This window comes from Erythrolamprus reginae, chromosome 1, assembly GCF_031021105.1.
Source record: "Erythrolamprus reginae isolate rEryReg1 chromosome 1, rEryReg1.hap1, whole genome shotgun sequence".
Taxonomy (NCBI): domain Eukaryota; kingdom Metazoa; phylum Chordata; class Lepidosauria; order Squamata; family Dipsadidae; genus Erythrolamprus; species Erythrolamprus reginae.
Window position 1 is genome coordinate 334,087,298 of NC_091950.1, and position 17,257 is coordinate 334,104,554.

At 44.6% G+C, this 17,257-nt stretch overlaps 1 protein-coding gene across 1 annotated transcript in view; it reads right to left on the reverse strand.

Moving 5' to 3' along the window:
- GALNT2 (polypeptide N-acetylgalactosaminyltransferase 2) overlaps window positions 1–17,257 on the reverse strand; it is a 108,950-nt gene that overhangs the window by 21,839 nt on the left and 69,854 nt on the right. The window contains exons 2-8 of the mRNA XM_070733945.1: window positions 17,147–17,237; window positions 14,361–14,514; window positions 10,769–10,867; window positions 10,586–10,653; window positions 9,278–9,343; window positions 8,702–8,823; window positions 2,911–2,998 (exon numbers count right to left, since the gene is read on the reverse strand). Coding sequence (XP_070590046.1) covers window positions 2,911–2,998; window positions 8,702–8,823; window positions 9,278–9,343; window positions 10,586–10,653; window positions 10,769–10,867; window positions 14,361–14,514; window positions 17,147–17,237 — 688 coding nt within the window. The remainder of the gene's footprint in view (window positions 1–2,910; window positions 2,999–8,701; window positions 8,824–9,277; window positions 9,344–10,585; window positions 10,654–10,768; window positions 10,868–14,360; window positions 14,515–17,146; window positions 17,238–17,257) is intronic.

Consider the following 17,257-nt stretch of genomic DNA (forward strand, 5'->3'; position numbering starts at 1 on the left):
ACTTAAACGAAGCAATTAACATTCTGCAAGATAAGCTTGACTTTTGGTGACTTCAAAGACACAATGACGTACCTTTCTCAGCAGAGGCGGACGTGATTTGATATTAACTATCTTCTCTGATGTTCTCTGAACTTCTCAGTTTAGCCCAGGGTTTCTCAACATTTGACTGCTTGAAGTTATTTGCACTTCAATTCCCAGAATCCTCCAGCCACCCATCCAGGTTGGGGAATTCTGGGAGTTGAAGATCACACATCTTCAAATATTTAAAGTTGAGAGTCACTGGTTTAAGCCGATAGCTCTAAAACAGTCCTGGTAGTTTTCCCCATTCCAAATGTTAATCAGATCTGATCCTGATTAGTTTTCTTGAGGTCAGCTTAGTGCGCTACCCAAAGTGAATGGATTCTAACCCGAGAATAAATAACTCAATCATTTGCTGAGCTGATTCAAATTGAATTTCATTCCAATCTGGATATACAGTGTTCCCTCGATTTTCGCGGGGGTTGCGTTCCAAGACCGCCCGCGAAAGTCGAATTTCCGCAAAATAGCGGTGCGGAAGTAAAAACACCATTTTTGGCTATGGACAGCCAAAAACTACCCCCACGCACCCTTTTTCAAGGCAGCGCAAGGAGCCGGGCTTGTAGTTGGGTGTGGGGAGCGACGAAAACGCGGAGGCTGGCAAAGATTGTTTTGAATGTCGGCTGCCCCCGCCCCCCCAGCGCCTCCGGCCCCCTCGCCGCTACCGCCCGCCTGCCCGATCCACCCCTCTCACCAGCTTTCTTGGGACACGGGTCCTCCTGCAGCAGCGCTGGCGGCTACGGCTTCTCATCCTCCTCATTCGGCCGGTAGCTGCTCTGAGCGCTTTGAGAATGCCTACCTCGCCCCTCTCACAGTCCCTTAGCTGAGAGCGCTTTCGTCCCAGCTATCAGCGAGGGGGCTGCAGGAGAGGTGGGGCAGGCGTCCTCACAGAGAGGGAGAGAGAGAGGGAGAAAGAGAGAGAGAGCAAGGGGGGAGAGTGGAAAGTAGAGAGAGAGAAAAAATGATAGAAAAAGGGAGAAAAAAAGAGAAATGAGAAAATGATTGAAGCAGAGAATGACAGGAAAGAAAGAGAAAGAGAGAGAGAAGTGACTCTTGGTGATGACGTATGACGTCATCGAGTGGGAAAAACCGTGGTATAGAAAAAAAACCTGTGGAGTATTTTTTTAATTAATATTTTTTGAAAAACCGTGGTATAGCCGTTTCGCGAAGTTTGAACCCGCGAAAATCGAGGGATCACTGTAGTTGTATTTCTCCTTTATGGATAGATTTGCAAGTCTTGAATATAAATTCATTTACAGTAGAAACCTCTGGTGGCGACCATACTTCGTTCCATAATTTTGGTCGCAACCCAACTTGATCGTGACTCAAACCTAACCAAAATTAATGGGTTTTTTTAACAGTGACCACACGAGGTCGCTATTGTTTGGCGCTTGCAACAAAAAGGGGCACAGAAGGAGAAATTGGCCGCAGCCATGTTTGATTGCCACCTGTCAGTATATGTTCATTACCAGATTCAAAAAATTTGTGAATTTTTTGGTCGGAACCCAATTTGGTCATTCATGACCAGAGGTTCTACTGTATTGAATAAATACATCACTTAGGAGATTTTTTTTTTAAATCAGAGCGCACACAGTGTGAATATTTTGAGACAACCCAGGAGCAAAATACAGTAAGCAGAGGTCTGTTTTTCAAATAGTGGTTTATCTACAAGGAATATATACATACATGTACTAGGCAAAGTCAAGCAATCAATCATCAACTATAGCACTGAAGCACACATGGAAAGAGAGAACACGCTGACAGGGTCTCATACATGCAACCTCTTAAAGTGATAAGTTAAAAAACCTTACTGACCCATTTCATCCTCATTTTATTATTACATGTCTTACAGCAGCTGTTCAGCTATTAAATCATTACCGTAACATTTTATTATCATTTTCCTAGAATATATAGAAATGTTTTAGAAAGCAGGAAAAGGAAAACATGTCTTTTATTTCAATTTCCCAAGTCTCCTTGACAAAGCTGAGACACAAACCTCAGAGGTTCAAAACTGACAGTTGCCACCTCTGAGCCCATGGAACTATAAAAACACAGAACGCTGTTCTGTTCTGCAGGATATTTGCATGTATTTTCTGCAGCATCTCTTCAAGATTTTAGGCAGAAATGTTTTCCGTCTCTTAGATCTAGGCCTTTTAGCAGGAAAAGCTTTGCTCTCCTGTATGGATTTCTGTTGGACGTTGACAAAAACCATGAACATTGTTCTAAAGACTGGAAGCATTTTACTCCATTTATTTACACAAAGTTAAAAAGGTAATAATAATAATAATAATAATAATAATAATAATAATAATAATAATAATAATAATTATTATTATTATTATTATTATTATTATTATTATTATTATTATTATTATTTATTGGATTTGTATGCCACCCCTCTCCGTAGACTCGGGGCGGCTAACAACAATGATAAAAACAGCATGTAACAATCCAATAATAAAAACAACTAAAAACCCTTATTATAAAACCAAACATGCATAACTTGTAATGGCCTGGGGGGAAGGAATATCTCAACCCCCCCCCCCCCATGCCTGGGTAGTCTTGAGTAGTTTACGAAAGACAGGGAGGGTGGGGGCAGTTCTAACCTCCGGGGGGAGTTGGTTCCAGAGGGCCGGGGCCGCCACAGAGAAGGCTCTTCCCCTGGGGCCCGCCAATAGTCGATGGGACCCGGAGAAGGCCAACTCTGTGGGACCTTGTCGGTCGCTGGGATTCGTGTGGTAGCAGGCGGTTCCGGAGGTAAACATTTCTCAGGCTAGTATCTGGATTATTGTGACAAACCTGGAGATCCCGGAAAGACTTCATATTAATACTTACCGCCTTTTAAATCAGCTGAGGCCCCCACGTACTGGAAATTGTCCATGTTAATGACATCAATTATAGGAGATACAACTCGGGTCTTGTCCTGAAATACATTTCAAAGCAAAGGTTAATGAACAATAAATAGGCTCTTGTGTTGTTTTGAATGTTACAAAAAACATGCAAAAACATGATCTTCTTTTGAAGGCTAGCTTTAAAACCCAACGTTATCCATATATACAGTGGCTAGCATTGAACCCACCCACACCTATCCAAGAAAAAGAAATCCATCCTCCTGCTTTAAGAACCTGATTTTTGCTGGCAATTAAATACAGTAGGCTTATTTTGCTAACTCAATTCAATTCTCAAGGAAATTAAACATTCTAAATCATACAGGGAGAAGTTTGAAAAGGCCTTGCGTAGTATAATGCCTGGTTATTTTCCTCACTCCCATAGTGAGGCAAATAAACCCACAGTATCTGCCTGACTGGTTTGATCTGGTTTCTTGAGCTTCTTTGAAGAGGCAGCATTTGCTGTCTATTGCTGCCTTCTCGAGTTTGGCTTTGTAGGCATTGGTTCTTTTCAGACTGTATTACAGTGATCCCTCGATCATCGCGAGGGTTCCGTTCCAGGACCCCTCGCGATGATCGATTTTTCGCGAAGTAGCGGTGCGGAAGTAAAAACACCATCTGCGCATGCGCAGATGGTGTTTTTACTTCCACCGCCACCCGCCCTTCGCCCGCCATTGCCAGCTCCGCTTCCCAGCTGAGAAGCGGAGCGGGGGGGTGTCCCGAAGCGCGCGCACGCTTGCGGACACCCTAGCTCCGCTTCTCAGCTGGGAAGCAGAGCTGGGGTATCCCCGTGCTCGCGCGCGCCGTCTGCCATTGCCAGCTCCGCTTCCCAGCTGAGAAGCAGAGATGGGGGTGTCCCGAAAGCGCGCGCGCGCTTGCGGACACCCTAGCTCCGCTTCTCAGCTGGGAAGCAGAGCTGGGGTATCCCCGCGCTCGCGCGCGCCGTCCGCCATTGCCAGCTCCGCTTCCCAGCTGAGAAGCGGAGCAGCTGCTACGAGGGGCATTTCACCTTCCCTCCCAGGCAAAAAGATGCCGGCATTCTGGGATGATGGGGCCGGATCTTTTTGCCTGGGAGGGAAAGTGAAACACCGCTCGTAGCAGCTGCTACGCGGGGCATTTCACCTTCCCTCCCAGGCAAAAAGATGCCGGGGAGAGGGGCACGCCTTCCGCCTGGGAAGTCCGGCCCCATCTTCCCAGAATGCTGGAATCTTTTTGTCTGGGAGGGAAAGTGAAACGCCGCTCATAGCAGCTGCTACGCGGGGCATTTCACCTTCCCTCCCAGGCAAAAAGATGCCGGGGAGAGGGGCACGCCTTCCGCCTGGGAAGTCCGGCCCCATCATCCCAGAATGCCGGTATCTTTTTGCCTGGGAGGGAAAGTGAAACGCCGCTCGTAGCAGCTGCTACGAGTGGCATTTCACCTTCCCTCCCAGGCAAAAAGATGCCGGCATTCTGGGATGATGGGGCCGGATCTTTTTGCCTGGGAGGGAAAGTGAAACGCCGCTCGTAGCAGCTGCTACGAGGGGCATTTCACCTTCCCTCCTAGGCAAAAAGATGCCGGCATTCTGGGATGATGGGGCCGGATCTTTTTGCCTGGGAGGGAAAGTGAAACGCCGCTCATAGCAGCTGCTACGCGGGGCATTTCACCTTCCCTCCCAGGCAAAAAGATGCCGGGGAGAGGGGCACGCCTTCCGCCTGGGAAGTCCGGCCCCATCATCCCAGAATGCCGGCACCTTTTTGCCTGGGAGGGAAAGTGAAACGCCGCTCGTAGCAGCTGCTACGAGTGGCATTTCACCTTCCCTCCCAGGCAAAATGATGCCGGCATTCTGGGATGATGGGGCCGGATCTTTTTGCCTGGGAGGGAAAGTGAAACGCCGCTCGTAGCAGCTGCTACGCGGGGCATTTCACCTTCCCTCTCAGGCAAAAAGATGCCGGGGAGAGGGGCACGCCTTCCGCCTGGGAAGTCCGGCCCCATCATCCCAGAATGCCGGCACCTTTTTGCCTGGGAGGGAAAGTGAAACGCCCGTATCCAGCAGAAGCGGCGGGATTCAAAGTGCTGCGGTGGGGGGGGGGCTGTCAGAACAAGGAGCGAGGGGGCTGCGAAGGGGCGCACGCGGCAGAGCTCCGGCGGAGGAGAGGTGGCGGGGAGAAGCTCTCTCTCCCTCCCCCCCCGGAAAAAAGAAAGCAGCCTCAGCCAAAGACGCCCAGCGAGAAAGAGACCTCCGCGCCGACTTTTCTCGGCTGCTGCCTACGCCCGGCTCTCTTGGCAGGCAGAAGCAACAAGTCCGGCTCGGAGGCCTCTTTCTCGCTGGGCGTCTTTGGCGGGCGGTGGGTGGGACCAGCGGCGCGGAAGCCAGGGCTGTGGCAGCTCGCCCCCCCATCGCACGTATCCAGCAGAAGCGGCGGGATTCAAAGTGCTGCGGTGGGGGGTGTCCCGACAGCGGCGGGTGAACGGGGCGAGCGAACGAGGCGGGGAAACGAGGCGGGTGAACGAGGCGGGGAAATGAGGCGGGGGAACGGGGCGAGCGAACCAGGCGAGCGAACGAGGCGGGGGAACGAGGCGGGGGAACGAAGCGGGCGAACGAGGCGGGGGAACGAGGCGGGGGAATGAGGCGAGCGAACGAGGCGGGGAAACGAGGCGGGTGAACGGGGCGAGTGAACGAGGCGGGGGAACGGGGCGAGTGAACGAGGCGGGGGAACGGGGCGAGCAAACGGGGCGAGCGAACGAGGCGGGTGAACGATGCGAGCGAATGAGGCGGGGGAACGAGGCCGGCGAACGAGGCGGGTGAACGGGGCGGGCGAACGAGGCGGGTGAACGAGGCGAGCGAACGATGCAGGGGAACGAGGGGAGCGGCGGGCGAACGAGGGGAGCGTCGGGCGAACGAGGCGAGCGGCGGGCGTACGAGGCGAGCGGCGGGCGAACAAGGGGAGCGTCGGGCGAACGAGGCGAGCGGCGGGCGAACGGGGCAAGCGGCAAACGGCGGGCGGGCATCAGCGGGATCCGAGGCGGCGGGGAAGACCCAGGGAAGGTTCCTTCAGCCGCCTAGCAGCTGATCTGCTCGGCAGCGCAGCACCAGCAAGGAGCCGAAGATCTTCGGCTCCTCGCTGCTGCTGCGCTGCCGAGCAGATCAGCTGCTAGGCGGCCACTCGAGAGCAAGAGGGGAGAGAAAGAGAGAGAAGGAAAGAGAGATGAGAGAGGGAGGAAGAGAGTGTGAGAGAGGAAGAAGCAACATAGAGAAAGAGAGAGAGAAAGAAAGATGAGAAAGGAAGGAAGAGAGTGACCTCATCGGGTGGGAAAAATCGCGATATAGCGTTCGCGAAGATCGAGATGGTCACAATTGCTGAAAAATCGCGATATAGCGTTTCGCGAAGATCGAGATCGCGAAACTCGAGGGACCACTGTATTTCCATAAATTTGCTGCCAAGTTTCATCATTTCTAATTGGTGAATTGGAAATGTATTATTCACCAATTAGAGATGATGAAATTTGGCGCCAAATTTACGAAATTAATACAGTCAATTTACTCTGCATGCATTTGTTCTTAAGGCTTGGTCTTGTGTGGCCAGAATTTGTCCTTCTGTCTTTTTCTTCAACTTCCTTACTCTTAGCCATTGCCAGGTCTTTATTAATTATTATTACTATGTTTCAGTACCGCTTCTTCAATTTGGAATTCAATCAATAAACTGATTTTTTTTAAAAACAAAACACCCTGAAAGCAATGTTTAAAATTAAATGATGCCTATTTCAGGAAGTCCTCAACTTATAAGCAGAATTGAGCCCTAAATTTCTGCTGCTAAGCAAGACTTAAAGGTCTGAGCAAGACAGTTGTTAAATATGTTCTGCCCTAGTTTACAACCTTTCTCACTACACTTTGCTAAGTGAATTACTGAAGTTGTTAAATTAGTAGCACGGTTTTTAAGTGAATCTATCTTCCTCCATTGACTTTGCTCGTCAGGTGGTTACAAAAGGTGATCACGTGATCCCAGCACTCTGCAACCATCACAAATATGAGTCAGTTGCCAAGAATGTGAAATTTGATCATGGAGATGCTGCAATGGTTGTTAATGTGAAAAACAGTCATATGTTGCTTTTTTAATTGCTGTTGTAACCTCGAATGGTCACTAAATTAATGGTTGTAAGTTGCTGTGACCCTTGCAGTTGGTAGTAGATCCCGTTCAAGATGAGGCTGATGAAATGATGGCAGTCAAGTCGGACAGTGAGAAGGCTGGCAAGTAGTGATGGGCGAACCCAATGGTGTTCAGGTTTGGCGAGTTCGGACGAACTTGACGCAAAGTTCGGCCGAACCCGAACCTGAACGGTCCGTGGCGTCCAAACTCCACCCCCGGAATCCCATCGTTTTTTATTTTTACGGATTTTTTATTTTTATTTATTTTTATTTTTACGAAAAAGGACACCGCAGTGGCGCCACAAGCAAAGGGAGGTCTTTTCATGTAAAAATAACAATTTTTATTTGTATGTGAAAGGACCTCCCTTTGTTTGCGGCGCCGCTGCGGCGTCCCTTCACGTAAAAATAAAAAAAAATTTTTTTACATGAAAAGACCTCCCTTGCTTGCGGCGCCGCAAGCAAAAGGAGCTGGGCAATCCCACGAAGAGATTCCAGGGGCGGAGCTTTGACATCATGTATACTGGCAGGTTGCTAACGATGTCAAGGTGATCACTTCCTGGATTCCAGGGGCGGCACTAGAATAATCGAGGGAAGATGGAATCCAGGAAGTGATCACCTTGGCATCCTTAGCAACCTGCCGGTATACGTGATGTCAAAGCTCCACCCCCGGAATCTCTTCGTGGGATTCCCCAGCTCCTTTTGTGCCTCCTTCTCAGCCTCCTAACTGGCCGACAGCTCCCTGGTGTTCGCCTTCCTCTGTCGCCACTGTCGACGGCTCCTCCTCCTCTTCAAAGCAGATGAAGAGGAGGCAGTGGCACTTCGCAGTGCTTGGCACGAACGCCGAACCGAAGCACGAATTTTTTAAAAAATTCAGGTTCGGGTCCAGTATGCTGAACACCATAAAATTCGGTACGGACCTGAATTGTGCAGGTTTGGTTCACCCAACACTACTGGCAAGGACACGGTGCCAGAGGCAGAGGTTCAGACAGGGCCTTCGGAACCTCCAGCACCTCACAGCAGTGATGAGGAAGAAGAGGGGGAACGTCTTCTTAATGCATGAGCATGTAGAGCTGCCAAAAGGCAGGAATGGCTACTCAGGACGAGGTCTACTCGGGAGTAGGCTTTGGGCTAATTGGCCACTTCCCAAGCCTACTTAAGGAATGAGGGAGATGGAAAAACTTTGCAGGAAACAACTTGTTTGATAGTTTGTTTGTTTGTTTGTTCATGTATCTCTTCTCCAGAAAACCTCTGCTCGGCTTATCTGTTTTGTGGACTGATTCCAGGCATCTTGCCAACTTCCGTAAGCTTCCTGCAATATCCAGGACTAAATACTTACCTTTGCTTTATGACTTTATGGACATGCCAGCTATTAATGCCGTATAATTAACAGCTGGGGTTTTTTTCCAAGAAAAGTCTGATTTAAGATATATTTGTGAACACTACTAAGCCAGTTTATTAGTAGTGGTTAATCAGTTAAATACAGTTTTGAACAATCTGCATGTGTGCTACATTTTCTCTGGTCCATAGCTGGGGCAGAATATAAGGAATATGTATTTTCAATGCAAAAGAGAATCCTGAAGCAAGAGGCCTTTAAGATTGTTTCTCGCAACCCACCTCCGCTATTCTCTCCAGGAGAGGCTCCAACCAGTGCTCGTTGCATTCACAGTGACTATCCAAGAATGTAAGTACTTTTGCTTGTGCTGCATCTGCTCCTCGAACACGAGAACGCATCAAACCTGAAAAATGAAGGACACATACTTGGCGTTTTGCAAATCAATTGAATTTTTATTGTACTGCTACTGTATTGTTTCCCCCTCTCATATTAATCTACCTAACAATCGGATAGAAAGACAGGTAAACCAACGAGAAGTTTTCCCATATAAAGTACCTAGGAAGACTTCAACAGAAACAATCTTCAGGCACTTTAACTTAGAGCAGTACAAGAAAGTCATTAGAAAAATCAGATCTCCACTTCGGAACTGTTGATTTAAGAAAGGCTTCCAGGAAGATGTTGGTTAAGGAAAAAAAGTGAGCTGGAAAACATAATTTAAAATAGCTATCAGATGAAATGCCTTGCTTCCATTGTGCAATCTATTTTTTTCTACATTCAGTATATTCAGAAAGAGAAAACTGCTCTTTTAACCAAAGTTTTAATCTTCATATTTTTTCCAGTATTAACAGGATGCTCACCTTCCCGGCGGTCATTTCGAAGTATCTTCACTTTCTCAATTTTACCTAATAAAGCACCATCCTCAGCTAGAAAAAGGAGGGGGAAAAACACAGTTAATTCTTTAACTTGAATCAAGAAATTGTAACAAAGACTCTCCCTTCCTTGGAAAATTCCCACGTTTCAGAACTAAAGCTGATCTGATTTCCTACAGTTTTCCACTATAAGCCTATTTTGCTAATGTGAATGATGATAATTTCATCTTGAAAAGATAGAACAGGCAGCTACTTTAAGCAGATTATGGCATTAAAGATAGTAAATGCTTTGGAAACTAAAATCAACCTAGGACCCTAGATGAATATGTTTTTATTGCCGCGGTTAGTTGCAAAGCTGTGTCCGACCCATCCATACCCCATGGACAATTCCTCTAGGCCTCCCTGTTCTCTAACCATCCTCTGGAGTCCATTTAAGCTCATGCTGACTGCTCCAGTGACTCTATCTAGGCACCTCATTCTCTGCCGTCCCATTCTTCTTTGGCCCTCAATAGTTCCCAGCATTAGGCTCTTCTCCAGTGAGTCCTTCCTTCTCATTCGATGGCCAAAGTATTTGAGTTTCATCTTAGATACCCAGATAAATATATGCCACACAGATGAATATATGAATACAGTGGGACCACTATTTAAGAACTTAATTTGTTCCATGACCAGGTTCTTAAGTAGAAAAGTTCTTAAGAAGAAGCACTTTTTCCCATAGGAATCAATGTAAAAGCAAACAATGTGTTCAAACCCATTAGGAAAGAAATAAAAGCTCGGAATTTGGGTGGGAGGAGGAGGAGGAGGAAGAGGAGGAAGACAGTTGCTGCCGGAGGAAGAAGGTGAGGTGAGGGGAATAAAAAAAATCCAAAACTTTAAGGCTTAAAAAAAAAAAAAGGACTCTGAAGCAGCGAGGAGGAGCACGCGCCTCCCATACACCCGGCACTAGGCTGCCTCCCATACACTGCGCCAGAGAGAAACCCAGGGGGAATGGCAGGAAACTGGCCGGGCCTTCGTGCTGCTCTCAAATTTCCTGGGAAATTTTTCCGGGCTCGGGTTCTTAAGTAGAAAATGGTTCTTAAGAAGAGGCAAAACAATCTTGAACACCCGGTTCTTATCTAGAAAGGTTCTTAAGTAGAGGCATTCTTAGGTAGAGGTACCACTGTATACATAAATTAATATATGCCCCATTAACTCAGAGATCTCCAACACTGTGGATTACAAGTCCCATAGTCCTTTGTCAGAACCACATAACATCTCATGAATTGCACTAAATAACAGCCTTGTGAAAGTACTTACAATCGTTGCTGTAGTCGTCTACTAATATAATTTCCTTAATAAGATGTGATGGGCTTTTTTTGAGAACACTAAAAAGAAAAGAAATGGGATGAGAATAATCACCAAGCTCAATGCGCTGAGAAAAACAATGGATTATCTCTTTGTTTTAGCCCTCTGCGGTTCAAGAAAGCATTGCAGAAATACCTGGCAACAGTTCGAAGGAGAGCTGACCGGGCCTCGTTGTGAAAAGTGATGATTACACTAGTAGCTGGTAAGTCTACCCGCCATTGTTTTCGTTGACACCTTAGGAGGAAGGACAAAAAGGTTTCAAATGTTAGTGCCCCCGACATGGAGATTCTCATTAAAAGCTGATCTCAGATATCTGCATTAGATCTTCCAGGGAAGGAGCAAGAGCGGAAAGATTGAAAGGAAGAACAATTGCCATTCTCTAGGCCAGAGGTCTTCAAACTTGGCAAGTTTAAGACTTGTGGACTTCAACTCCCAGAGTTCTCCAGCCAGCTATGCTGGCTGGAGAACTCTGAGAGTTGAAGTCCACAAGTCTTAAATTTGCTAAGTTTGAAGACCTCTGCTCTAGGCCCATGATGGCGAACCTATGGCACGCGTATTAGAGGTGGCATGCCGATCCCTCTCCGTGGAAATGCTCGCTATCGCTAGCTATTCTTCCGGGTTCTGTCACTCACATACATGTCAGCCAGCTGGTCCGATGAGCATGCACATCTGCCCCCTTCCAGAGGGTCATTGGTTTATGGAATCCACTTCCAGAAGAGGTTGTGACAGCTGTCAGCCTTGATAGCTTCAAGGCAGGATTAGACAGATTCATGGATGCCAAGTGTATCGGTGGTTATTGAAACGGATGTCCAAGTCTATGTTGGTTGAGGCTGGCAGGATTCCCTTGAGTACCATTTGTTGGGGGTCAGGGGAAAGGGAGGGTCTTGCCTTCTCTTTCTGCTCAAGATCCCCATGGACAATTGGTGGGCCATTGTGTGACACAGAATGCTGGACGCGATGGGCTTTGGCCTGATTCAGCATGGCTCTTCTTATGTTCTCCTGGGCACATACATGCCAAAACCCAGAAAAGAACAACGGGCCGGCACGTATGCACACAAAAGAACTGTTGTCCTAGCTGAGCTACAGAATGCATATGTGTGCCAGGCAGCTGATTTTTGGCTCAGGCAGAAGCTCTGGAAGGGCACTTTTGGCCTCCGGAGGATCTTCTGTGGAATGGGGGATGGTGTTTTTGCACTCCCCAGGCTCCCAAAAAAGTCTCTGGAGCCTGGAGAAGGCAAAAAGCAGGCCTACCAGGCCCACCGGAAGTCAGGAAGCAGGGGAGCAGGGGAGCGGGAGGGGTTGTACACACATGCACGTGGCGGGGTAGCACCGGGGGGGGGCGTGCATGCAAAAGCATTGAATTATAGATGGGCACTTGTGCACAAATTATAGACACTTGTGCACAATAGCGCATGCGAGCACACCTTCAGCACCGAAGGAAAAAAAGGTTTCCCATTACTGATCTAAACCAAGGTGTGGATACTGCAAAGTCCCTGATGAAGACAATGTCTTCAAAGGGGCTAAGTACAACCCAGCCATGTGGGATCACCAGGCCACACAAATATGCAAGGTCTCATCCATGGGATTCAGGCAACATGCAAAATCACACCCTTGCTAGTCTGTTACCAGCATACGTATACTATATACCAGGGGTGGGCAATCAATTTATAATTATAATATATAATATAATATATAACTTTTCTAGATAAAAACCAGGTGTTCAAGATATAATATATAATTATATATATAATATATAATATATAATTATAATATAATTAACTCAGTTCTACCCAATAATATACAGTATTGGGTAGAACTGAGTTAATTATATTAGTCTGACCCTCTAAAACCACCCCAATTTTTCATGCGGCCCTATGACAAAATTAATTGCCCACCCCTGTCCTAAGGGTTGACCAGGGCGTCTTTCATGTCTTGCTGTGCTCTTAGAGTACCATATCGCTTGCAGAGATGGCCTTCATGACTGTTGACCTATTCTAGTAGCTTTCATCCGCTCAGTCCACCGGAATCTGTCTTCACATGCTCGGGATAGACAAGTCCCTATCTTGTCAAAGGTCAATGACCCATTGGCTACTCTCAGCTTGGTTTGGCCAGCAGCTGTCAAAATTGTTGCCCAGTTTGTGGCCGCTGCACATGCTACAGCTACTTGGAGCCACAGGTGAGAGCTGAGTGAGAAGTGTGGACCAAAGGTGAACGAGCTGCCGCAAAAGCTGCCCTAAATGAGCTGCTATAAAAGGACATTACATGCTCCTTCACCAGAGGCGCTACCTCTTCCTGAGCACCCCATACATAACTGCATACCAAGCTTGTAATTTTGCATCAATGTTTGCATTGGATGATTTCTAATTCTAATTCTAAAAAATTGAAGACCAAATTTAGAAGTGAAGGATGCTACCTCCCCCCACCCCCTTCCCGGTATTTTGTAAATCTCAGCAAGATGGTTATTTCCTTATCACATCAAAACAGTTAAACATAAATTAAAATAAAACAAGATCACAAGAGGGGAATGCATCAGAATACTCCATGTGGTGAGACTAATGTGCAGGCTCCCTGTTGCCAGGGGATCTCCAGGCCTGTGAAAAAATACGACGTGTTTGGAGGGCTTTCCAGAATTACAGATAGTGAGAGGTAAAAAGAAGCTAAGAAATAAAGAATACGCATCTTGGTTTTGCCTTATGTGTGAGGCAGTCATCCTGCATGTTTATTTGAATAAATATTAATAAGCCAAGTTGGTTTCTAATAGATGTTTATAACAAGTAAAACAAAACATCCAAAGAGATTGAAAGCAGATTAACACTGACATTAAAATCAGTAAGGCTGAATGACCAAGAAGAATCTGAATTTTATACTATTTGGAATAACATTTATAAGTGGATAGATAAAAATAAAAATAAAATGTTATGAGAAACGTATGAATATATTAAAATGACTTTATAATTTTCCTTTTTTATTAATTTAATTATATGTTACTAGAATGTTTAAACAAAATTTTTCTTTTCATCTAGATTAATATGTTGACTTAATGAATTAAGAATATGTTCTTTTTCTGTATTAAAAATTAACTTCTAAGAAGAGAGGGGCAACTGGAACCCCTACTATGTGTTTAAATGTTTGTACGTTTGTGTTTGTTTTTTTATGAAAAATTAATAAAGTTTTATTTTAAAAAAGGGGGGAAACAGTATTTTATTTGAATAAATATTAATAAGCCAAGTTGGTTTCTAATAGATGTTTATAACAAGTAAAACAAAACATCCAAAGAGATTGAAAGCAGATTAACACTGATATTAAAATCAGTAAGGGTAGAATTAAATCTTCAGTTGTGCACACAGCAGCATCTCAATTAGGCAAAATTTAGAAACCATAATAATGCCAAGCAGAGAAATAATTCAGGCGCTAATGCCAACATAGTACCAAGGACGTTGCTTTTCTAGCATATTCCAACTGAAGTAGGTTTTGTACAGACTGTATAATTTATTCTTGAAGCTATGTATTCTTTTCGAATTGTCAATTCGGTGCTCTGAATTACAGCAACTCAGCCGAGAATGTTATGACAGAAATATAAATAGGATCAAACAATCTGAGTTAACCACCACTGAACCTTTCAGAGCTGCACCAGTTTTGCTCAATATTCATTTTCTAGTCCGGGTACTTTTCAACTTAGGCACCATTTGTTACAAGAAACCTATTTCTATAGATACGTGGTACTTACTGATCATGCCTCGTATCCTGAACATTTCTGTCCATTCGTAGCTTATCACTCTCCACTTGATTAAACTTATTGCGGGCGTATGGGTCTTGACCGGCTTTGACCATAGTGACTCCAACATAAGCATCCTGGTCAAAGTCTTGCCACCTAACTTTTCCTAAGAGGAAGAAAAACTGATATTAACAGAAGACCCAAGATAAAGTCTGGTGGTAAAAGTGTAAAAACACTTTTCAGTGTATAGACAAATATAGCCAAGTTCTCAAGGACTAGCAGAAGATGACATCTCTTTTCCAAGCCTACTCAAACATTACTTTACCTCCTACACTTCTAACATCACTGTCACTTTTTGGTTGGTGTCTCTGCTCTGGTCTGCTATTTGCTTTGAAAGAAAGCAGAAACTGAACATGTATGGTTCTGTCTTTTGGTACCTCTGCATGTGAAAAGTGAACAGGGTCATAGCTGCACCCTTCATCCAATGCATTACTATAACTCCATTTTATCTACTTTTGCTGAGGTAGGAAATGTTTTAGCAGCTACATGTAAATCAATCTATCTTCAACATAGCTATTAGCAGTGCAAACAGGTCCCTGCACTACAACATTGTCTGAAACATTAAAATTCTTTCAATACTACCCTGTTTCCCCGAAAATAAGACGTACCCTGAAAGTAAGACATGTCAGAGGTTTTGCAGAATTTGCTAATATAAGGCACCCCCAGAAAATAAGGCATAGTCAAGTTTACATACGGTACGGTGGAAAAACATACGGTACCATTCAAAGCTGTTCATAGTGGTACCGTAATAAAGTGGCGTCCCCTGCTGGCCCCTTCCATCACTTTGTACTGTCCAGTACAGCAGACACAGTCTGCTGCTGTCTCACCGCCATTACAGTCTCCACTACAGTGCGTAGACTGTAGTTCCTCTGGTGGCCGGAAGCTGCAATAGCGGGGGTATACTGTTTTACCATATAAGTGCCGTCGTTTGTGTGTGTGGGTGCCATACTGACAGGTACGGTACACTGTCTTTGGGGTTGTCAGCTTTTCTGCCTGTGAATTTGTCTTATTTGAGAAATATAAGGCACCCCCCAAAAATAAGACGTAGCACAACTTTTGGAGCAAAAATTAATATAAGACAGTGTCTTATTTTCGGGGAAACACGGTAGCATCACAACACCAAGAACCCTAAATGTTTTCAAAGAACAGCTTCTGAAGACAATAGGACTCATGTTTTGCTCTTGTATTTGAAGAATGCTTTCTTACTGGATCATCCACTAAATGTTGTTTTATATAAGCTATTTATATCCCAACTAAAAACCCTTGAGTAACCATACAAATAGCTGCAAATGTCTTTCCACTCAATCTCATGATACTGTAGCTCTTTAAGAAAATGGATATTTGATTCCCAGATTATTAGAAAAGCTGTGACAAGCCTGCATTCAACCATGTCTTTCTGCTGGCTGGACAAATGTCAAGTCTCCCATACAGAAGCCCAAACAAATACTTTGTGTTGACTTGTGCTATCTTTGCGGATAAGGAGTGTTAGTTTAGATTCCCATAGGAAAAACTGCTAGTAGGAAATAAGCAAAGCTGTGGATTGAACTGGCATCAAAAGACAGTTTTGAAACATTAAAATATAACTGTCGTCCCATTGACTTTATATATATATGTTTTGTGATTCCATTCATATTATTCCCTGTATGTCAGGGGTCCCCTAACCCCTGGACCATGACCTACTCCCGGGCCTTGAGCTGTTTGGAACCGGGCCATGGAAAGGCTGGGCAAGCACAAGAACCCACATCTCCATTTGCATTAGCAGTGGGCACATTTGCATGATCTTAAAATGATCATTCACTTTTATATTCAATCCAAACTTCTGAGATATTCTTTTATTCTTGATCCTCTTGTTTTATTGCATGACTTAACAATCAATGCCTACACTTTTAAATTTAATTTTACGTTTTTCTTTGTACATTCAACTCTTTAGTTGGGTGACTAAGTTGGCTGGCTAACCCAAGCTTTACAGAAGTCTAGCAGAATCATACTGTCCTAAATTTTGAGCCTAAACTAAGTCTAAAATATCGTACTGCTTGTGGTTATCATTATTTATATTGTGCATATTTTTACAACCTGTGTGTAATAACTATAAAAACTCTATGTTGGTACAGCTTATCAAAACTATTCCAAAGCTGCCCCAGAGCCACTAAACTGGTGATAAATTTTATTTTTCACAGATTGGTCCCCACAGTGATTAAAATTCTACTCCACGTAAGCTGGTGTGTGAAGTTTTTCAATGTTATGATTTGCTTACTTTAAAAGATGAAAGGAAGCATAGTCCATTTGATGTTCTGGTACCTCTGACTCTTCAGAAACATTCTCATTTCAGATCTTTTTTTTTTTAAATCAGTCAAGAAGATTAGAGGTTTTCAATAAGAAGTGAGTAAGGGTTTCCAGAATCCTAACTCTTGTTGCACGATGATTCAGGATGGATTGTTTTCAAATCTTTTCAGCGGGTTAATAGTTCTCCTTTTAACAGTACAGTCCTATAATGTCTACTCAAAAATAATCCCCAATGAATGCAGTCAATTTTAAGATTAGGTAAACTATACCTTCAAAAGTTCTTACATTTTATCCTTAGAGGTCAAATATATGAATACATAAAACAGAATACTTCAGTGTATTTCTCACCCTTCATTGTCTACTTCAGTCAAAATACGTTTTCTATCTTTTCTGTTAGATTAGTTCTATTTAATTCTTTATAGTATTTTAAATGCAACAATCCACTACTTCAGTACCTGGAGGCAGGGTCTCCATGCTTTGTGACTTTTCATCTCCATTGCTATGTTGATCTTTCTTTTTTAATATGTTGATATTATTTGGATCCTCCTAGGGAGAACAATACAAAC